Source organism: Phaethon lepturus, unplaced genomic scaffold (assembly GCF_000687285.1).
Source record: "Phaethon lepturus isolate BGI_N335 unplaced genomic scaffold, ASM68728v1 scaffold12729, whole genome shotgun sequence".
In the NCBI taxonomy this organism is placed as follows: Eukaryota; Metazoa; Chordata; class Aves; order Phaethontiformes; family Phaethontidae; genus Phaethon; species Phaethon lepturus.
In genome coordinates, this window is record NW_010564247.1 from 44253 (window position 1) to 67981 (window position 23729).

The window sequence follows — 23729 nt, forward strand, 5'->3', positions numbered from 1 at the left end:
TTTAGAGATTATTCAGTTCCTGACTGATTTGTTGAAGGACCATTTTAATGGTTTAACTTTAAGCCATATAGTAGCTCACAATTTAAAGATGAAAGCTTGATCTCTTGTACGAGGAGCAGTTCTGCAAGACTAGTTTTGTCTGTGATAGACAAAATGTCGCTGCCACCTGAATTTTAACCATTCTGCTACTTTACTTAAAGTGTTGTAGCAGCTCATTAGCAACAAATGCAGATCCTTCCCTGCCTAAAGAGAAGTAGAATTCTACTGATAACCCTCCTGAATATCTGTGTCCTTACAAAGACAAATCTCCGTAACATCCAACAATTTGAGAGGAAATTACTGAATTCTACAAATTTCTAAGGGAAAAGTAGCACAGAGGTATTATATAGGCTTTAGTTTCTCTATTAATATTGCACCTAGCTTTCAATTACTGACACACCTCTAGACATTCCCACCCACCCAAATTTTACTAATATTCAACTGAAATATGCTTTTCAATGACAGTTCTTACTATGAAGGATATAATAAAGTTCTTCAGGGTCCTGATTAGCATATTAGTTTGAGACAACTGTTGTTAACCTGCTATGTGATGTCCAAAAGTCAATATACTGTTTTCTTCAAAATTTAAGTTTAATTTTTAAAAACTTCCTACTAAGTCCAAGATCAAAGTTTTCCATTACTATTTTTAGCAGATGTCATCCCCTCTCATTTATGCTGCTCCAGTAACCCCATCAGTCCCACTCTATGAACTCCAAGGCATTAGATTGGTATGTCATGCAAATGCAGCACCTTGCAAAGAGGTGGTCTTGGCACTGTTCCCATAGTTATCCCTCATGACCATGTATGGTCTACTCTGGGCTCATCCCAAGGATTCTTGGCTTTTATGAGTTCCTTCTTTCACTGGGAATGTTTAGAGGCAGTTGCAGGTGAGTGTTGTGAGTCAGCCACAGCCTAATCTGCCCACTGGTTTAATGACAAATATTGGACCGATTTTGGCTCCTAGTTTTTGTCAGAAGGTGACTTATTTATACACCTTGTCTATTTAACCGTGCTGTTAACCAACCATGCCTTTCTCATTAACCCAGGGTGGCTCCCCACAGTAAAGCTATTATACCATCGGCTTCTAATTGTCTTGGACCAGCTGAAAAGTTTCAACTGTCAAATGATCTTTCAGGTGCGAGGTTATCAGCATTTCTACCAGAGATACTATTAAAACCACTGTTTAACATGGTTCTGCAGACCTCCTGGAGACCATATAGCATGGTCTGACTGACCATAAACAGTCTGCTGACTACAGTTTTGGAACAGCAACTTCACATGATATAGATTGTACCTTCCTTCAGGTAATATGATAATAGAAACAGGACACCAGACTTCCCAAACCACAAGTCTGACCCATCATGGTAGTTCTTATATCCCTATTCACCCATCCAGACTGGTCTGGTAAAGGTTTTCATACTGTGGCTCAAATCCTGAAGTTAGACAATGTCTGAAAAAAGATTTCTTCCAATTTTTTTTCTTAGTTTTTTCATTGGCTTGATCTTCTTTTCTTGGACAGGGTAAAATAGATACAGTTACAATATTTTATATCAAAACCATTTTCATGTTGATTTGTTAATCCTTCAGAATAGTGCACAGTGATTAAAGATGGACACAGGTTAGAAGTTTAGCAGGAATAGTTCCAATGCATTAATGATTCACGCTACTGATAGTGCACGATAATATGAGCAGGCACTTAGGTTTCATGAAATTAGTCAAGATGTCCAGTGAGATGCAAATGGACTATAATGTACTTTGAAATTAAGTTATCTCAGATGTCATTAACTATCTTATCAAGAAAAGACGTGGCTTTTGCCATGACGTGTATCACTAGGTAATATGTATAATCTCTTTCTGAAATGCCACAAGAGAGAAAGCTTTCATTTTACCTGTGTAAATTATCTAAGAGTTTTCAGGTGATGTCACTGCATAGTTTTTATTTCCTCTCCGCACCTTTGCATGACTGTGGCAGTTCTTTTAAGTTTCTGCGGCTCTGTGGTGCTTGGTTATGTTCTTTAATTTGCTGTACTGTTCTTGCAGAACATGTTTCTTCTAATGCCAGTGATAGCGAAAGTAGCTACAGTAAGTTACTGCTTTCATTAGAGTCCTTTTACTTTGCGTTGCTTGTTCTATTTGTTTCTTTTATTACGTTTCTCTCCTTGCTACTCTTTTGTTAATGTTAAAAAGATGGTTGGAGCAAATGGCTTGGAATTCAAATTTACGACCACATCTTGAGTACAAAGCTGTAAAAGAAAACTGGCAACCTTTATAAGAAAAGGGAGAGAGGTTGTATTCTGGGACATAAAACTAAATCTGGCTTTGGGTAGCCTGTGAAAGTCAGGATTATTTGATTTAGTGACAAGAAATTTATTTCAGCAGGGAGGGGGCAGTTTCTTGATGATCTTTTAAGAGTAAAATTACTCCATAGCTGTAGTCAAATCTGCAAAAGGTATCCTCTTTACAAAGTCACAATTTTTACTTGCATTTCTGCATGCCTGTATGAAGGGCTAAGACATAGTTCAAAAAATTCTGTTGAGCACTTAATTTTGGCAGTACAGATTTCCTAACACACATTGAAATCTTCAAAAAAAGATACGATAGATCTTCACCCCTTAGGCGCTGCCACTGAATGTCACTGATTCCCTATAAGTGGAGGTCCTCACCCTGCAATATGATTTGGTTGGAATTACAGACTTCGTGTTGTCATCTAGCCAAAAGGCAGATGATTGTACTTCTGGGTAACCATTAGTAATACCCAAAAATTTAACCAGCAAAACTATTATTCTGGAAGTGTTGAAAAGCAAAAAAACCCAAATCATTAAATAGCTGACTGGAAATGTAATAAAAGGTAATTAAAATGATAGATTGCTTACTAAATCACCCAGTTGTTTAATTTTTTCAAGCCATTTGCTTAGCAAATCAAGTTTTCCACCAGTCACTCAGCACTTGTGCTAAGCACCCACATACATTCAGGTAATCATTGGTACCATACCTCATATTTACTAGTCTTGATATAGTGCATAGCAGTTGAGCTCTGTTAATAAACACCAGTTTGTTTCAGTAAAACAGCTAATCTTATGCAATTCAGAAACATGTAAGTTAGTTTGTATTCTCCTGTATTGCCAAGGTTTCTTTGGAAAGCAATTGCCAGAGTCACAAGAAAACAGTAGGTGCTCTCAAACTGCCAAGATCCAATTCTGAACTGCTTTACTCTTAATGCGTCCTCTACTGAGGAGAAGAGGATTTAGTGTTTGAAATATGAGATGCTCTTTCCCCAGACTGACTTTACAATCAGGAATGAGTCAATACATTAAATTTTTAAAAGTTTGCATGAGTCAAATCTTTTCCAGGTGTGTTTATTTCAGAGCGATCTCAGTGTAAAAGCCCAGAGGAGAATCTCGGCTGGTGGCTGAGCACATCCCATGCCTGATGTACTGTCCCAAATGAGAAACTTAACTGGCGTGCCCAGTTGCAGCCAAATATATGAAGAAGGTCAACAAAAGCTAGTTCCCAAACTTAATCATAAGACAGGCCAGGTAGCCAGTTCGTGGTTGGCTGTGCAACAGCTTAAGACAAAGTATATGCTTTAAGGGGTAGTTAGTTGGGACATAGATGCTTGGAAGGAAAAGGAATGTTGGGGTAACAACTGCCCATGGCAGGTGCTCTCCTTCTAGGGTGGTTTCCGCCTGGGCAAGCTCCTATCTCATCCCAATAGCATCCAGTCTACATCCTGGAGCTCCCCACACATTACTGGTGTATCCAACAACTGCTGCCTGGTGGAGGAGATGCAGGCAGGGCTTTATCTGTCTGTGGAAGAGCTATGCCATTTAGCAGCAGAGGAAGCCAGTCTTAGGTTATGCCAAATGAAAGTGACTTTAAAGTCCAGAAGGTGGTGCCCAAAGGCCCTAATTCCATTTGATAATGATTCATTGGTGTGTGCTGACAAGTCATTTGAAGGTATGACCTTGAGCAACCAGTAACTTTGGTGATCAGCTTTTGGAAATCACTGTTTCAGATGACCATGGTGGTATGTCAACTTAGCCTGACTGTGTGTTTGTCATGGTTTAACCCCAGCCGGCAACTAAGCCCCATGCAGCCGCTCACTCACTCCCCCACAGTGGGGCAGGGGAGAGAATAGGAAGAATAAAAGTGAGAAAACTCATGGGTTGAGACAAAGTTTGACAGGTAAAGCAAAAGCCACACACACACAAGCAAAGCACAACAAGGAATCCATTCCCCACTCCCCATGGGCAGGCAAGGGTTCAGCCATCTCCAGGGAAGCAGGGCTCCATCACACGTAACGGTGACTTGGGAAGACAGACGCCATCACTCCGAATGTTCCCCCTCCCCTTCCTTCTTCTTCATCCCAGCTTTATATACTGAGCATGACATCATATGGTATGGAATATCCCTTTGGCCAGCCTGGGTCACTGTCCTGGCTGTGTCCCCTCCCAGCTCCCCGTGCACCCCCAGCTTTCTTGCTGGCAGCCCAGCACGAGAAGCCGGACTGTCCTTGACTGCTCAGCAACAACCCAAAACATCAGCACGTTATCAACATTTTTTCATCCCAAATCCAAACCACAGCCTCACACTGGCTTCTGAGAAGAAAATTAACTCTATCCCAGCTGAAACCAGTACAGTATCCACCCCTTATTTCATACCATTTACAATATGCTCAGGTCCCACACTATCCAATACAACCTCATTAATTAACCACTCCCCTTCCCATCCTTTGACACAAATTATCATTCCCTTAGTCTATGACCCACCCCTGTAAAATGTCTGTAAAATGTCCACAGATGTCCATGAAATGTCCATTGACTTCATGTAGTCCATGACTTTGGGCTCCATCTCTTATGGTGGTCCCTCCGGACAGGAGAGATGGTGTGGCATGGAGTTACTGGGCACCAAAGCCAGCTCAGGTTGGGTCACTGATGCACTTGCACTGCTTCTTGTAAGGCTTGTCCTCCATTCGTTCAGGTGGTTCCTGCTGTAGTAATTCCTATAACATGCAACTCAAACCATAGGTTACAACAATCTAAAGCTATTTACATTACAGTCTCCACCCCTGGGCCCTTTGAACTGGACCGTAGGGTTTAACATTGCAATGAACTCCTCCCCTTGCCCTTGCTCCAGCTTGGACTTATCCACAGACTGCAGTCCCTTCCACGAGCCACAGTCTCTCCAGGGGTGTATCTGCTGCGGCATAGACTTATCCACAGTTGCAGTCACTTCAAGGTGCACCTGTTACAAAATGGCCTCCTCCATGGGCCACACTACCTCCAGAGAGATATCTGCTTCAGCGTGGCCTTACCCATAGTTCCAGTCCCTCCAGGAATGTATCTGCACTGTGCATGGCTTATCCATGGCCACACGCTTTGAGGTGCTCCAGCATGACCTCATGCACAGCCACTGATGCTTCAAGGTGTACCTCTAGGTGTAACTCTATCCCAGCTGAAACCAGGACAGTGTTCAATTACTACATGGCCATGTATATTAGCATATCTCCTGCAGAGATTTACAGCCCTCCTGAATCCAGATGGTTAGTCTCTGGATCTCCAGCATACCTTATGTCAACAGTACGTCCCATCACACAGCTCATTGCAGCAAATGTCCCCTAGAAAAATTATGACTCAGGAACAGAGAAGAATGAGACAGAGGAAAGTGAGAGGCAGGTGGTGAGAGAGAGCAGTCAAAAAATTGTAAGGACATGGAGGTAAGAGAGACAAGGCCTGTCACGAAGAAGTTGTCTTATTTCACTGCAATTCTGACCTTGTGGGACTGTTGAAAGAGGACAGTGCACTTTAGAAGCCTATCAATATCGCCCATGTGGGAAGAGTAATTATCAGACCTAGTCTGCGAACATTTCCTAAAGACATATTCCTCACTGCCTGCTAATTCATTATTCCTAATGAAAGGAAAAAAATAACAGGTGCTCAGGGTAAAGCTCATTCCTGGTAGCATAAGACAGCATGCAGTTATTATTTCTGTTCTTGGTTGCACCTGGGGAGCTGGGCATTTGGCCCAGTGTCAGTTACTGCCACAGAACCAAGTGTGGTTTAACTCTATTTGGAGCTAGCCATGTTGCGAAGCTGTTCTTCAGCGTGATGTAGTGCCATTTTGGGGAGAATTTGTGTGTTCAAAGTGAGGCACTACAAGTTATTTTAACAGGACACCATGTATGTTGACTTGGAAACCCATCTAGCCCTCAGTCCGTGCACTGATGAAATGGGGCATACTAAGAGGAAAAAAAAAAGTGAAGCTGAAAAATGCACAGGGAGCAAATAGAAAACTGCAGGAGAGCTCAAGGACTTTGCATGGGGTTGTGACCCAGTCCGAGCGCTCCTTCTCTCTTCCATTTCCCAAGCAAATGAGCATGAAGAAAAAGTGGTTGCCCGCCCCACCGCTTTCTGAATTGTGGGAAATTACCGATTCACACCTTGGCCAGTACAAAGAAAAGTGTGTGGGTAAGAAATGACTGGCAAGTGCCACATGTTCTCCTGCAGACGTTCATATTTGTCCCTATAAAAACAGGCTAGCTGGGAGTCCAGAGTGAAGTGTTCTGCATTTTTCCTGGCAATTGCTTTAACATGTTTCTCTAACTTTTGCTTCTCATGATGAGCATTTTGTGAAAAGTAGGTACTGTTGCAACCTGTACTACTTGATCATTCCTAGAACCATTCCAAATCAAGGGCACAGCTACACAAAGTGATGTTGAAGCCTTCTGAGAGCTGTTCAGACTATGCCCGGAACAGAGAGGTTACAAATTTACTGGGCTTTTTCTAGGAGATATTCTGATGCAATCATATTTATTTAGAAAAATATATTGCTTAAAAACCTGAGTATTTGGCTGAAGTGTTCCATTGCTCATGTCTTGGGTTTATGGGTTAAAAAAATCAACTTTTCTATGGAAGTCAGATACTTTGTATTTCAAAATAATACTATAGTTGAAAGTCCTCCGATACAGTCTCTAGAGAAAATTCTTGGACCACTCCTTAGCAACGAGGCTGTTTGCAGGTAGTAAACCTGATTTCTTCTGCTAGTGCTCTGAACATTGGATTTGTCATAAGCAAAAGAGCTGGAGCCACCAGTGGGATTTTCTTTATCCCAGCAGATAACCTTCAGCTCCCTTAACTTCAGGGGGGACCAGAAACACATTTGACAGCAGAATCTGACCCTTTATTAAAAAAAAAAAAAAAAAAGTATTTTTGAGCCGGGAACAAATGCTGGCCTGATCTAAAAGGGGTTGAGCTGCCACACAACTGCTGCTGCATCACACTGGCCATGCTAATATAAAGACTATAACCATGTTAGTTTATTTGCACCTGTTCTCAGCAGTAAAACCAAGTTTGTAGAGTGGTATATAAAGTCCCATTCTAGCAGAAAGTTGTTCTTGCTGTGATGAGGATACTCACAGCCAATTCCTGAACCAGCTAATCAAACCATGACTGAAAGTTCATTTTGAGCTCTGTAACTTAAAGTGTTCTGATTTGTTTTTCAAACCAAGCTTGAAAGAACTTTTTTTCTTACTGTGGACTCACCGGTTTTTATTTTGCGATACATGCTTTTCATAATGGTCATGAATTTCAAGCCTCTCCACTGCGTATGTGTGGTAATGCTCTTACACATAGTTCAGTAAAGGTTTTTACAGCTGTCATCAAAATTACACACACATTACCACATCTATTTAGCCTAATTGCATAACTGGTTGTGATTGCACCAATTACCTAGAGAGGCAATACATGACTAAAAGGTAAAAATTAGGAAAATTATTAGAAACAAAAATTTTTACCCTCTGTCAGCAAGTCCTACTTGTAATGAGATTTGAAAACTCAGAACAACATTAAAGGAGTCCTGACTATTATGTTAGGCCACTGATTAATTAGGATACTTACATCAGCTCTTACACTCCCCAAGGATTACTATATTTGGTTGACAACCAGCTGAGTATGAGCCGGCAGTGTGCCCAGGTGGCCAAGAAGGCCAACAGCATCCTGGCCTGTATCAGCACTAGTGTGGCCAGCAGGAGTAGGGCAGGGATTGTGCCCCTGTACTCGGCACTGGTGAGGCCGCACCTCGAATCCTGTGTTCAGTTTTGGGCCCCTCACTACAAGAAGGACCTTGAGGTGCTGGAGCGTGTCCAGAGAAGGGCAACGAAGCTGGTGAGGGGTCTGGAGCACAAGTCTTATGAGGAGCGGCTGAGGGAACTGGGGTTGTTCAGTCTGGAGAAGAGGAGGCTGAGGGGAGACCTTATCGCTCTCTACAACTACCTGAAAGGGGGTTGTGGTGAGGTGGGTGTTGGTCTCTTCTCCCAAGTAACCAGCGATAGGATGAGAGGAAATGGCCTCAAGTTATGGCAGAGGAGGTTTAGATTGGATATTAGGGAAAAAATTTTAACAGAAAAGGTTGCCAAGCATTGGAACAGGCTGCCCAGGGAAGTGGTTGAGGCACCACCCCTGGAGGTATTTAAAAGACGTGTTGATGTGGTGCTTAGGGACATGGTTTAGTGCTGGACTTGGAAGTGCTAGGTTAACAGTTGGACTTGATGATCTTAAAGGTCTTTCCCAACCTAAATGATTCTATGATTCTATATTATTCAGGCACACTCAAACTGGCAGAAGTATTGAAGTCTCATTTTACCCCCTCACAGGCTATGTTGATCTTGATATACAGTGCCAATAGACCGCTTTTGAGTCATAAGTTCATTCTCAGACTACTGATGATCTTTTTATGTATTGGATTTCCAGCATTTCATAACTATCAACATATTTCCAAAAGTCATGTGTTTACTTACATAAACAGAGGTCTAGGAAAGGGATTATGAGCCAGAAGGAGGTTAAGATATTGATTGTCCAGTGCAGTCTGTGCAGATGAAACAAAACAAGAAAATGATTTCTCCAAGATCTTGCAAGTCCAGCTCATGTAATCCATTCATTAGCCCAAAACCAAAATGGATGATAACAGAAAAATAAGCGGCCTTTGATTTCAGATCCAGCTGAGCAACACAATCCAGACAAGGGCTAAAAAATAAAATTCATTTGGCACATCTACTTGTATTTCACATGCATATTGGTGGCAACCACTGCCATTAGTCCAGCAATTTTCTCAAGCCCAGAAATTGTCTTTGATTTTTCTAAAATCACAAATAATTTTTATTTTTCATTCACAGCATTAATAGGATGCCAAAATCCGTGGATTCCCACAGCATAAAGTGCTTGATGAGGGTGGGCATTTGGTTACATGGTGGCTGCACCACAGCACCTCATAGCAGCTCTCCTGCCCCACTACTCACATGGTGGGTGTAGTTACACCAGCACTGTGGAAGCTCTGGATGCTCTAACAAGACAATAAGAAATGGAACCATATCATGGGTTACATGAAAAATGCCTAATACCTGCCAGGTCTACACTGAAACTGTGATTTTGAGTCTTTCACAGACTCTATGCCATCTAACCAGAAAGGGAAAACAGAGGCAACACCTTAAATCCATTTTATGGCTACTCCTCTGAAACACCATAAAATCTTCAAAAAGATGAAATTAGTAGTCCTTATGAAAGCCATCTGACCACACAAAACCTCTTTGCCCAGTTTATAGAGGCTATGAGTTATAACAAATTCCAGGTTATTCTTCTCTTCCTGAGCATGAGAACTCACCAACAGACAAACCAAGAACAAAGGGAAGCAGAGCCATAGTGATCGTGGGAAAGTGAAAGCCCTCTAATAATTTTACTTATAAGAAGATTAGATTTAGGAAAACTTCCTTTTTCTTTTTTCTCTTTCCTTATTTTCTTTCTTTTCTTCTCTTTTTGACTTTGTGGAATTTTACTGAAGAACAAGGGATCATGCCAAAATCCTACAGAAAAGTCTTTTTCTTTTTCCTCTTTTTGTTTTGATGGTTAAATTTCACATAGATTTTTCCAGATCAATATAGCTAACCTGTGCTAATTACACTGTTAATGTGGGTGGTAAATGAGGCTTAGTCAAATGATAAATAAGAGCCCGTATCCCACTGAATTTCACACTGTGTCTCACACCTCAAAGCCATCGCAAGGTTATAGCAATCCAATTATTGATTGACTCTAGAGCTCTTCATTATACTTAATACTTTATGGACTACCTCAAAACTGTGCGGTACTGACTGAGTAGAGGTCATTAAAGAATACCATCTGCTACAGTTAACATGCATATTAGCCTCTGAACACTTGCAGTATTTTGTCTGGACAGTGTTTGGATGGATTTTATTTGCATAGAAACTTGAGCTTCCTGTGTCCTTTTTCCAGAAAAGTACAATAGTGGAAATGGTGCAGCTTTCCCCCGCACTCGCAACCCCACGTGAGTCTGAAACTCACTGCTGAGGAGCCTTCACTCAAGAAGATATCTGTCTTCTAAGTCCCTGTGTATCACAGTCAGCCTCAAAGTTCCTCTTTCCTTGCTGCAACCCCTTCCAATGGCTTAAGCCTCAGCACAATTTGAGTGGGCTGGAGTTTTTTCTTTGCCTTCAGTCTGGCCACAAGACTTCTGTAAAACGTCAGGCTCGTTTGTCTCCGTAGCCCATACTTTACTGATAGCATGGATGTAACAGCAGCTTCAGCATGTGGACATGTCTGCCAGAGATTGGACAAAAGAGAAGGTAAAATCTGTGCTGGCTTATTTGCGTTGGTTATAATTCTGTGCCAAAGCCAAATGTTATCCCACAGAAAAAAGTTTAAACAATAGTGTCAGAGTTATTGGCTATTTTCCTTCAGTTGTTCATGTCACTGTTGCTCCCATGGGATTCCACTGTTTCAATGCAGATGTCTGCATCTGACCTTGCTGTTTAAATGCTGTTATGGGACAATGGAGACAAACACGCCTTTCTGACTTTTTCTGTCTTCCCAAAGTAGACATCCAAAATAGGTCCAATGACTCACATCTCAGAATAAGCACTTGCCCATTTGTAGGCACCCATTGACTCTAAAGGGTACCTAGGGACTAGCTCAGACAAGCACTCATGATTATCTGAAACGAATCCCCTTCTGCAGATCTGCATGCCATTGAAACAAGTATTTTCAAGTTTAAGATTGTGTTCGTACAAATAGGCTCCCCTCCACATGCTTAGTACATGACGGCTTCATCGCCCACCCCAAGACTGACTTCTTCAGGCTGTTGAAAAACATAGCCTTGGCTCCTGGGAGCTGGAGGGCAGGCAGTGCAGGAGCATCCTCATCCAGCCTGGAGAGTGAATCATTTCATCTCGAGGGGAATGGGAAAATCTGAGTTTTATATCACGCCCAAAACTCCCAGGGAAAAAAATACAGCTGATGTAGGAAACTAGTGTAATAATAATTCTAGGTTTTTAACTTTGCAAAAAGCCAAAGTTAAGCAAGTGATTACAGTATCAAACGTTTAAATTGAGAAGAAAATCCATTATTCACACTCCTCATATGGTATGTTGCCTTGTCCTCAAAACTGTCTCATCTCTTCTTTTTCTTAAAAATAGTGTTTTCTCTTTTGCTGCTTCAGCACCATTGCTAGTTGGGGTTGGCCCTGTCCTCCCTCTCTCTTAACACATCAGTACATTTTTTAATTTGCTTTTTATGTCATTGTCCTTAATTAGAACATTATTTTTATTTGAAGAGCTGTCTTACATATTTCTCACAGCTGTCTAGATAACATAACACAAAAAATACCTGTCAACATATTAGATTCATGGGGTGGGAGTCAGCTTAAGACTAAACCACAAAACATTTTGTACCTACTTGGGAGCTAGGCATTGCATCCAAATACAAATCTTGTTAATACAGTTAATGGAGCCTCAAGGGTGACTCAGGTAGCAGTCAGACTACTTCAGGGTGAGATATACCCCTCTCTAAATCCTACCTGCACCATCCATTGGGCATCAGGTAGCCCTCTTCCCCTCTATGAGCATGCTTTGGTTTGGCAGGACCCCGCCAGAATAATGTAACACAGACTCAAGCGCCTGCAGGCAGATGAGATGAAGGCAACCCTGCCTATTTTATAAAGCCCCGGTACGCCTTAGGACACGCTTTCTTCTGTAGTATCTAAATTAGTTGCGAAATCCCATCTGTGGCTCTTCTCAGAGATAAGCCTTGAACTGAGTAAAAATAAAAATCATAATTTTAAACTTTGCTAAGCCTAAGTCATATTTAGAACCTGCCAGAGCCCTTATGTGGTACCAAGTATGTGACAGTGACCCAGAAAGAGAAATGTGCAGGAATTATTCATGCAGTAGGTTGAAGAATCCTCCTCCCTCTCCTCTTGCACTCTTATAGAGGAGAGGACAGTGATGCATCGGAGCTGTACACCTCCACCCAAGTCTTGGTCCATATAGTGCCACTTGTTTCTCGTGGCAAATTTCTCTGCTTTTGTTCCCTAAAGGTCACCATGAGGAAACAGCACTGTCCTAACAGGAGTGGAGGGAGGATACGTGTGTAAAATATGATGCTGTGAGATTTGTGTTCAGGGAAAGGATAAGGGTCAGAAAATAGCTCATAGATTGATGTCAGGCTGTGAATAAACTAGACTATGGAGGTTATGCACAGAAAGATGATCAACAAAAATGTCTATATTCTGAGAACAAAAATTGTTCAGTTCAGGTAGCCTGTGGTTAGCTCTGCAGCAGCATATTAGGGTCTTAACAATTGGACAAGCAAACGAATTGCTGCACTATCCTTGTAAACAGCCTTCTTATCAAATCAATAAATGAAGCCTTATTGACCATCATTGAAAAGGCCCGATTTCAAAAAAGAGAATTGAAACATGTGGCAGGGGAGGGGGGGGAAGGAAAAAAGTGGTGTCCACACCTTGAAGCTGTAAGGGAATTTGGAATGGTTCAGGTGATTCCCAGAGGCAAATGTTGAACTTGGTCTATCTCTATGTGAAGCTTTTATCAAGCTTTACTTCTTGATGTGTTGCTTGTCACCTTCAATCTCTTCTCTTTCTTCTCTCATCAGGAGGCCAAGAAGACTGCATCCTTTCTTATGAACCTGTCACCAGACAGGAAAGTAAGTTTCATCTGCTTTTCTGTCACTGTTCCTTACATTTTTCATTTCCTATTTTGGGGACCAGCAGAGCAATAAGCCTTGCTGTGCCAGCCCCAGATTCTCTGTGGCTCCTTTTTCTTGGCCACCTGGTCTATCACATACAAAAGAGATGAGGTAAGGGTCTCCCTCTCCAGACCTCACTTCCTAACATTCTCAGGACTCTCGCCAATATGCATTCATGGCCTTTACTAATAAACACGTTAATCAGTCTACAAAATATTGAGGCAGATTTCCTAGATTTACTGCAATATTTTTATATGGGAAGCCTTTATTATTTTCCTCCTCAAGTGATATGTGCCTCTAGCAAGGGTAAAGAACTGACAGGAAGGCAGCTGAAAATGGGAGTGCACCCAGATGATTTAATGGGGGATGCACTCATATAACTGAGAACAAAATCCTACAATCACTTTTCCATGCCTCATGAGAGAGTCCATCTGCAAGCACTTGGGAGTGATCTTGTTGAGCAATAGCAAATATATATACTTCCACATAGCCATTTGACTGTATGTGCATGGACCATCACAGAGCTCTGCAGAATGAGTGGTACTCATTCAATTTTCCTTATCCATGTCAATAAATAAGTTATTCTTCAATAAAATGTACACCTAAGTTTTCACTTCATACGTAAAGGCAACAACTCTGGTTAGTGCATCTTTGGGAAGATTTACTGTTATTGCCAGTAAAATCATGAAAATATGCCTTTCTTTTTGTTGTTCAGTTAATTACACCAGGCCGGTTATTATTCTGGGTCCTATGAAAGATCGAATCAACGATGATTTGATATCTGAATTCCCTGATAAGTTTGGTTCATGCGTACCACGTAAGTATGATTTTACTTCTATTTCTGCAGCTGTGTGAGCTGTATCCCTTGGTGCCACATATTAAGTAAATTGCTGTGAAAGCAGCATCCATGAACTATATGTAATTGAGTTTCTCAAAAGCCATTTTTCCATTGAACAAAAAGGGGAAAGGAACAAACAAAAAAAAGATTGTGAAGGTCTGGAAAGAATTTCTCAAAAGAATTGTCTCAAAAGCTATAGCATTTTTTTAAAGAAAGAACCTTCTAGCCAGTAACTCAATTTACTCATGAGTTAATCACTGGTTTCTTAAACAATGTAAAAGTTTGAAATACTGGCAAAATGTAAAATGTTTCAACTCAACTGCAAGCATCCATCAATAAAAACACAGAGTAATCTGTGATTTGTGTGAGATCTAGACTGTCTAATCTGAAAGCAATATTGGACTCTGAATTAACAAGAGTGTTTATATCTTGGATCATTAGAGCTTGCTGAGTGTTTATTTCAGACCCTGATTGCAGTCTTACTTCATTTTCAACTGTTGCGTCTGCAAATACACCAGCTTAAAACTGCTAGAGATGAGATTAGAATCAGCCTCCATAATTAAGGCTAAATTAAATTAATGAGATTGAAATTCATTTTATCACTGTAATAGGATTAGATTTACAATCTGGAATGCATTTTGTATTTGGGGTTTGTGTGTGATCATGCTGAAAAAAGTGGAATCCTAATTTTATGTGAGCCTGTAAGTGTTGATTGGAAGTAAACATCAGAAGGTATTACTTTAAAAAGACAGCTTTATTGTCATAACTCCATTGAAAACAGTATGTAGTAGCCAAAGATCTCCCAGATGTGGAGCACCTCCACTTACAGCAGACCCAGCATTGCCCACTGAGTAAACCTTAAGGTTTCCTGCATTTTTTCATGAAATGTTTTTACAAACTTCTTGATTTTCTGTCTTTCGTTTCATGCAGATACCACACGGCCAAAGCGTGACTATGAAGTGGATGGGAGAGATTATCATTTTGTCATTTCAAGAGAACAAATGGAAAAAGATATTCAAGAGCACAAATTTATAGAAGCTGGGCAGTACAATGATAATTTATATGGAACTAGTGTCCAGTCTGTGAGATTCGTGGCTGAAAGGGTAGGTTGACCCTAGTTTTATTCACCATGCAACATGATCAGTTTTGTTTCCACATTGTGTCTCGGACATGATTCTTCTGCCAAAAATATAAAATATCTGCAAACCGGCATCCTAATACTGATAAGCTTTACAATGACTCCACAAGTGGAGTCTCTGACTTTGAATGACAACATCCTTGGCACTTTCTGTACTTGGATGTACTGCCATGGATTCAGGGATCTAACACAGCACCTCAAATACACCCCAAAACAGCCTTCCCTCTTCCTTCTGTAAGACTGGTAAATAGACTTATCTCACTTTCACAGAGGCGAAAGAATGAACCACAGAAAGATGAAATTACTTGCCTCAGGTGACAAAGGGAGTCCTTAACGCAAACAAGAACTGAATTAACCAGTAAAAAGTTTTATGAACTGATTTTTCTCTTCTCTGAAGAAAATCCTCTCCCCCCTCCCCAAAGTTCATCCCAGTAAAAATAAAAAACAAGTTTGTTCCCATATCTCCATTGTATATTTTACATTAGTACCAAAGCAAAGGGAAGAGTGCATAGGAGTGGAGCACATGCCTTGGGGTCCCCCTTCCGTGGTGTGCCAGTAGTGGCCCCTTTCCAGGGCACTGTGTTGTAGAATTGCTTCCCATCTTTTGGCTGATCTGCAGCAAACTCTGTAAAAATAAACACAACCTCATCTGTTTCCAACAGGGCAAGCACTGCATACTTGATGTGTCAGGAAATGCTATCAAACGACTACAAGTTGCACAACTCTATCCCATCGCTATCTTCATTAAGCCTAAATCATGGGAGCCTCTGATGTAAGTATAAACTCCTTCAAGCATTTTATTTTCAGAGTGCAGTCTCAAGTGTCACAACACAGGTCTTGAGTCTACATTTTCCCTGTCCTCTAAAATCAGCAGTAACCAGAGGCAGTGTGAACAGTGGAGTCTTGCTCTCCCTGCCTGCCATCTGCTGTACCCCAGCATCTCAAAGAATGAGCCAAAGCTACCTTTGAACCTTTCACACTGGACACATGGGCTTACGCGTTGGATCATGCTGGACTCCCTACCAGTGCTCGGTGTACTTGTTCCAACCTGTGCAGCAAGTTCATCAAGGTCTCATGCAGCACAGCTTGTCCCATCCAGCCTTGGGTGCTCTTGGGATGTAGAGTCTGGTCACAGGGGGCAAACCAGAAGGTAAACCTGTGCCAGATTTGCAGGGTGTACCTCTTCGTCAAACCCTTCATTTACTTGAAGGTCTGTAAGAGGATAGGCAAGAACACATGGGATTGGAGAGGGGCAAATATAACACTTAAAGAAGGAAAGAGAAGGCACCAACTTCATGCTGACAGCAGGCAACCTAACTGCAATACTTAGAAAAACCCGGGGACCCAGGAGACAGTTAAGCAGCTCAGGTGTAATAACTGAGAGGATGAAAAGGTTTTAAGAGACAGCCAATGTATGTTCATCAAGAGCAAATCAAATCAATCTTACTTCCTTCTTTCATGAGATGGACATCAATAATTGTATTGCATCTTGATTTTTATTATGGCTCCATGGGACATACCCAGTAGCAGCTTAGGGAAATATAATATTAATAATTAGGGAAATATAAAATTAGAGAAATACAGTCCAAAGGGAATCAGTAGAGAGCATGTGCACAACCGTAATCAGTCATTGAAAATGGCACTGTTAAACTGGGAGGGTAACAGAAATCCTACAAGTATATTTCCTGAGCTGTGTCCCTATTTGGGACTACTTGTTATTTTCATTAATTACTTGAATGATGACTTGGGCAATACTTTTGTAAAGTTTGTGAATAACTCAAGGCTGAGCGAGGTGGCAAGCACTTTGGAGGATAAGATTAAAACTCAATGTAAAATCAGTAAGATGAAATTCAGCACGGACAAAGGAGAGAAAATGAACTGCACAAGTACAAGCACGGAATAATTAAGATATAGCACTGCAGAAAAGCATCTGGCGGCTGGGATGGAACACACAGGAATGTGAATGGATGGATAATGTGGCTGCAAAAAAGGAAACTGTCCTTGTGGGCTGTATTAACATCAGTGTTGTGCAGAGACACAATAGACAGTTATTTTGTTTTACAGGGTGTGGATGAGGCTTCAGCCGGAGCGCTGGCCTGGTTCTGGGTACCACCCTGGAGGTGTAGGTCGATCGGGGTTTGCCTAGTGTCAGGGAGGGAACACTGAGGAGAAAATATGGGAGTGATCTCAATGCTGGTTAAAGCTCAGGGTAAAATACATTGTGATCAATTGTTTTCCATGTACAGTTATGGTAATGCAAGAACTTATCAGCTTAATTTGCAGTGATAGGGATTAAATTTTGAAGCCTGTGCCTTCCCCTCACTCAAGACTGCAAACAGAAGGTGGTGTCACGGGTATCTGTTACACAGCTAAAATGTAGGCATCCCCCCTCCTGTGACAGACACATAGCTGGTTGTGGAACGATGTGCCCACAACCACAACAGAGCTGGAGGCTGCTAACATGCTCCATCCCATGACCGCATGTGCATCCTTTTGGATGGCCCGCTTTTTGGTGATAAGGTTGTTGCACGTCCAGCAGCATTACAGGGAATGATGCACAGTATATGGTATTCGCACAGTCCCACGCTGACCAAAGCCATCTTGGGCTAGGTGACTTCTTGACATTTCTTCCAGCCCTACAATTCAGTTATATTCTGATTATCTTGCTGTATAGAAGGGAGAGAGTGGTCTGATAACTAAGTCAAAAGTAAGTTATTCTTACTTACTATATATAGTACTTATACTATATTAAGTATATATTTTGAATTCCTCGTTCTGCAAATACTCTGTGGACGACACGCTTAATTAGAAATCCAAACTTTTGCAGGATAGCAAAAGTCCTTATGTATCAGTACTAGTTTGGGATGTTTTTGCAGTAAAAGGGCTTATATAAATGAATTATGTAAACACAGCGTAACTCTTAAAAAAAAGCGAAAAATATCATTAATTCAGACATTCTAAATTAGTTTATCCCCTGCAGCCTACTCTCCACAAGTAATCTTTTTATCTAGTTAATCTATCAAATGTGTATTTATCTTACCAAACAACACCCTAAATTAGTTTCTGACAGAAATGAGAACTCTTTTTATATAAACACTATCATTCTTTTAAAATAATTGTCTTGAGAATAATGACAATCCTGATCCCCTTGCTTGTGAAAATCGTTTTATTTAGTAATGAAGCTAAATCACTCAGGGTCTGGCTAAAGAAATACATAGTCTGACGTAAGCAGTAGTGAGTTGTGGGGTGCGCATAGATGAATGGATATAACCCCTTTGCAATAGATACTATTATTTTAGTGTAGAGAAGTTTATTGTGGTAAACAAGTGCTCTAGGGGAACAGAAAGAGGACATTTTATGACAGCGTAACTGTGTTCACTCAGTTTTTTTTATGTATGTAACTACTGCAACACAAAAATTACAGGTTTGGTTGCCATAACTATTACTCCTGTTCATACAAATAAGTTGAAAGTTAGTGTAACAGCAAAGTAAAACCATAAAAGACAAAAAATTGTCAGAAAAGAAGATGCAGAAAAATAAAGTCAAAAGACTTAACCTGCAGCAAAATTAGCACTTAAATTTGAAGGGACTAATTCTCATTTACGCGTATGCTCCTTTGCGCCCACCTGACAAGGTAATAAGACTGAAGGAAGCATAAATTAAGCTTGCATTGCACTTGAAACTTGGTTATTGCTGGTTCTCTGGAAATACCCTGCTAACACTAATGACCACTTTCTATAAATACATTACCAACAAAAGGAGGGCTAAGGAGAATCTCCATCCTTTTTTGGATGCGGGAGAAACACAGTGACAAAGGATGAGGAAAAGGCTCAGGTACTTAATGCCTTCTTTGCCTCAGTCTTTAATAGTAAAACTAGTTGCTCTCTGGGTACCCAGCCCCTTGAGCTGGAAGACAGGGACAGGGAGCAGAATGAAGCCCCCATAATCTAAGGAGAAATGGTTAGTGACCTGCTACACCACTTAAACACATGGAAATCTATGGGGCCAAATGGGATCCACCCAAGGGTACTGAGGGAGCTGGCAGAAGTGCTCACCAAGCCACATTCCATCACTTATCAGCAGTCCTGGCTAACTGGAGAGGTCCCAGTTACTGGAAGTTAGCAAATGTGACGTCCATCTACAAGAAGGATCCAGGGAACTACAGGCCTGTCAATCTGACCTCAGTGCAGGGGAAGGTTATGGAGCAGATCATCTTGAGTGCCATCATATGGCACATACAGTCCAACCAGGCAATCAGGCCCAGGCAGCGCGGGGTTATGAAAGGCAGGTCCTTCTTGACTAAGCTGATCTCTGTCTATGACAAGGTGACCCACTGAATGGATGAGGGAAAAGCTGTACATGTTGTCTGCCTAGATGTTAGTAAAGCCTTTGACACAGTTTCCCACAGTATTCTCCTGGAGAAACTGGCTGTTCATGGCTTGGATGGGCATATGCTTTACTGGATTAAAAAAATTGGCTGGATTGCTGGGCCCAAAGAGTTGTGGTGAATGGTGTGGCAGCCGGTCACAAGTGGTGTTCCCCAGGGCTCAGTGTTGGGGCCAGTTCTGATTAATATCTTTATCAACGATCTGGACAAGGGGATCAAGTGTACCCTCAGTAAGTTTGCAGGGGACAAGAAGTTGGGTGGGAGTGTTGATCTGCTGGAGGGTAGGAGGGCTCTGCAGAGGGATCTGGACAGGCTGGATCAAAAGGATGAGGCCAGTTGTATGGGGTTCAACAAGGCCAAGTGCCAGGTCCTATTATAATTTTTAAAACTGCATGAGACACAACCTTGCTGTATAGATCCACATACTCTGCTCCCCTAAGGTAGAAATCACATAATTTCACTGTGCTTCAAGGTACATGCACCTTGCACAAGCAGAGCAGCACCTTTCCCTTAGTATTAGAAAGTGCTTGACATTCATAAGCAGAAGTCAACACAGAATGGCTGTGAAAGACCCTCTGAGATAGACCTCTGCTATTGTAAGACTTAAATAATCCCTTTCACAGATAGAGTAAAGTCTATCTAGTAAGGTTTCTAGAGAGGTTCCCTGCCCCCTCTACTCTAACTTGTAGGTTATTCCACAACATCACTCCTTAATGGATAAAAGAAGAGCTACAAAGCTAGTGAAGGGTCTAGAGAACAAGTCTTATGAGGAGTGACTGAGGGAACTGGGGTTGTGAGGACTCTCAGAAGACACCTTATTGCTCCACAAATACCTGAAAGGTGATTGTAGTGAGGTGGGTGTCAAGTGAAAAGCAGTAGGATGAGAAGAAACAGCCTCAAGTTGCACCAGGGGAGGATTAGATTGGATATTAGGAAAAATTTCTTCACCAAAAGCATTGTCAAGCATTGGAACAGGCTGCCCAGGGAAGTGGCTGAGTCACTATGCCTGGAATTATTTAAAAAACGTGTAGATGTCATGCTTAGGGACACGGTTTAGTGGTGGACTTGGCAGCTCTAGGTTAACAGTTGGACTTGATGGTCTTAAAGGTCTTTTCCAACCTAAATTATTCTATGATTCTATATTATTCAGGCACACTCAAGTTGGCACAATTATTGAAGTCTCATTTTATGATTATATAACCACAGCAGTGCAAGACCATAGGAGGCTAAGATGTCATGCTTAGGGACACGGTTTAGTGGTGGACTTGGCAGCTCTAGGTTAACAGTTGGACTTGATGGTCTTAAAGGTCTTTTCCAACCTAAATTATTCTATGATTCTATATTATTCAGGCACACTCAAGTTGGCACAATTATTGAAGTCTCATTTTATGATTATATAACCACAGCAGTGCAAGACCATAGGAGGCTATTGGATGTAAAAGTAACCAGAACACGTGGCCTGAGCTGGATGTCTCCTGCTCCTGCTTTCTTCAGTTAAATTCAGTCCTGGCAGTCAAATTGCTGTAATCAAACTGCTCCCCCTTCCTTCCTTTCCCATCTCTACATGACTTCATTTCACAGGTTTAATCCCAGAGGCCCTCAACTGGCCTCTCTCCCGAAAAGAAAGAGGACAGTGATGGGATCATGGGGATGAGAGCTGGAAGTAATGAAGAGGCCATCTGAGTGAGCTCTTCACTGGGAGAGGAGGAAATCCTGGGAAATGTGGATGGAGGGGCAGCTATTTGCAAGCATTTTGAATTTACTAGCTGTGCAGGTCCCTGTCTAGGAAAGAAAAAAATAGAAGGGACTGTTGTTTGACAGCACTTTTAATTCATCATGAAAAACGGGCATCATGGTCCTCCCCTTCTCCGTCCTCTCTCATGAAGGCACAAGGCATTAAGACAACTAGCACAGTTTTGTACCCCAGGCAAATCTATACCCTGCATATATAATGCAAATTTCTGCTTGTTTCAAAGTATTTATTATTTTAAATGCTTTTTTACTTTTTTTTTTCTCCTCTAATATTTGAAGATCTTTAGGAATACTTCTCAGAAATTTACCAGAAATAGATCTGCTGTTAGCACTAGAATATTGGCTGAATGTACGTAAGATGAGATAAAATGTTAAGTTTGCATAAGAATTTGCAATGCCATGTCCCACTTCAAGACAGAGTTTTTGTTGAGTCACCTAAAGACATGTTCAAGTAGGCAGCATAACTGATAAGAAGCCCACCTGAACTTAATTAGGTAGCAATCCTTCCAATAAATAGAATTAGTAGTATTACAAATTTAACAGCATGACATAGATTGGCACATATTAAACCTATTTATATAATCTGCAAATAACTGTCATAAATTTTCAAAGAAATCTTTCTTATCTCTCATTTTATAAACCTGCTTTCTGCATGGCATTGGTACTTCCAGAGAGATTTTTCCAAGCAGTGTTCCCAGCTATATGGTTAGTTATATAGATAGACAGCTTTAAGTCATTTCTAGAAATACTTCTTTACATCCTGGACACTTTACAGGGTGTTTTTCAGAAGCCAGGTAGTAGTCAGCTGTAGCACGTTCATACTGTTTTGCACTTCATACATCATTTTTTGATGCACCATCATGCACATAATTTCCTACATGTATCACCCATGTCACGCTGTATACAGTCCATTACCACATAATCATATGATTCAGTACAAGGCATTAAATCATATTTATGTAGAACACAAGATGCTCCCTTGTCTTGCTTTCCTAGTTACCTCAGAAAATTTCCAGCATGTTTTAAGAAAAATGAATCCATGCTGTGAAAAATGCAATTTATTATTGCTAATTAATTTGGATATCTGCAGGCATAAATGTGTAAGGCAGTGAATGAGTATGAGCTTGATTTTTTGCAAGTATACAGTCGTATTAAAAGCTGAGCCCACATGGGCATGACAGCTCATTTCTTAAAGTTATTAAATAATGCCTCTGTTGAAACAGAAATGCTCCATCAAATAACAAAATATTGGCAATAAGAATGTTACTGACACTGTCTATGTTTTTACATTTATTGGTGCACTGTACATTTTAGAATCTACAAGACACACTTGACTGAAAATGTCTGTAGTTAATCAGAAAGGACTGGAACAGAGAACATAAATAACTCAACTCTTCTACTGGAAAGGCTCAGTTTTATTTCTCATGATGTCTGGAACTCATGCAGCCCCTTGAAAGAAGAAGTGTCCCTGGAAGACATGCGGGGTTCCTTCTGGGGCTTCCCTACAGGGTTTACAATGACTCTGGGATTCCTCCCTCACGGTCAGGAGTCTCACTGAGCTGAATCCTGCCCTTAATCATGGTATCACTTCCATAACACCAGCCCCAGTCAAAACACACCTTCCATTTCAGCAGTTTGGACAGCCTCATTCAGCCGAGACAGGCAGCTGTGGGCCTGGGAGATAGGGAGGTTCCTGAAGGAGCTTCAGCTCTGGAGGTAGGAGTGCTCTGAGTGCACAGACCTTGAGGTCTCCTCGCTCCCAGACTTACTCATAGGTTCCTGATGCCAGAAGTCCACCTCAGTTGGCAGTTACCAGATTAGGGCCTCATATTTTGTTTGGGAGTGTAGAGTGGTGAACCCAAAATAAAAATTCAGTGGAGAAATGGGAAATACTCTGGAAATGTAGGTTTACACTACATAAGAATGAAATTAAATTTAAAATACTGAAAGTGCCCATGAACCGATGGAAGAATTTCAACACTTCATTCTTGAACCGATCTCAGTCCATCTATGATTCAGTTGAACGTACCTTTTAAGAAGCTCTTTTAGTAAGAATCTAAAGTTCTTGATGACTTCCTCTGTGTTTCTAGGGAAATGAATAAACGTCTCACAGAGGAGCAAGCAAAGAAAACCTACGATCGAGCAATTAAATTAGAACAAGAATTTGGAGAATATTTTACAGGTATGTTTTTATGAAAAAACAATTTCTTACCAAGGTATAGTCTCTTATTGCAAAACAACTGGATCAGCTGAGTCTCTGGCCTAAACTGTGTATCAGTACAGTGTGCCACAGTAAGGACTCCTGGCTTGGGACTATTTCCCTGAAACTCAAGGGCAGTTGAGGCATTCAACTCCTCAGAAGTTTGATGCCCTGAAGGAAGAGTTTTGCATTAATTTTATTCCCTCTCTGACCCAAAACTGCTTTTAATGAAATCAGTACAATTGTTGCATCGTTGCATTTGTACAGACCAAAGAATTCCTCACTAGCTCAAGGCAAGAGCTCAAGCTATGGATCATGGGAGGGAAAGA

At 41.2% G+C, this 23729-nt stretch overlaps 1 protein-coding gene across 1 annotated transcript in view; it reads left to right on the forward strand.

Moving 5' to 3' along the window:
• The window catches only part of DLG2 (discs, large homolog 2 (Drosophila)), a gene marked incomplete at its 5' end in the record, with an annotated part of 59080 nt that overhangs the window by 33528 nt on the left and 1823 nt on the right, over window positions 1-23729 (forward strand). Inside the window, 6 exons of the mRNA XM_010294820.1 lie at window positions 2080-2121; window positions 12993-13043; window positions 13801-13902; window positions 14854-15026; window positions 15724-15833; window positions 23291-23382. Of these exons, the coding sequence (XP_010293122.1) occupies window positions 2080-2121; window positions 12993-13043; window positions 13801-13902; window positions 14854-15026; window positions 15724-15833; window positions 23291-23382 (570 nt within the window). The remainder of the gene's footprint in view (window positions 1-2079; window positions 2122-12992; window positions 13044-13800; window positions 13903-14853; window positions 15027-15723; window positions 15834-23290; window positions 23383-23729) is intronic.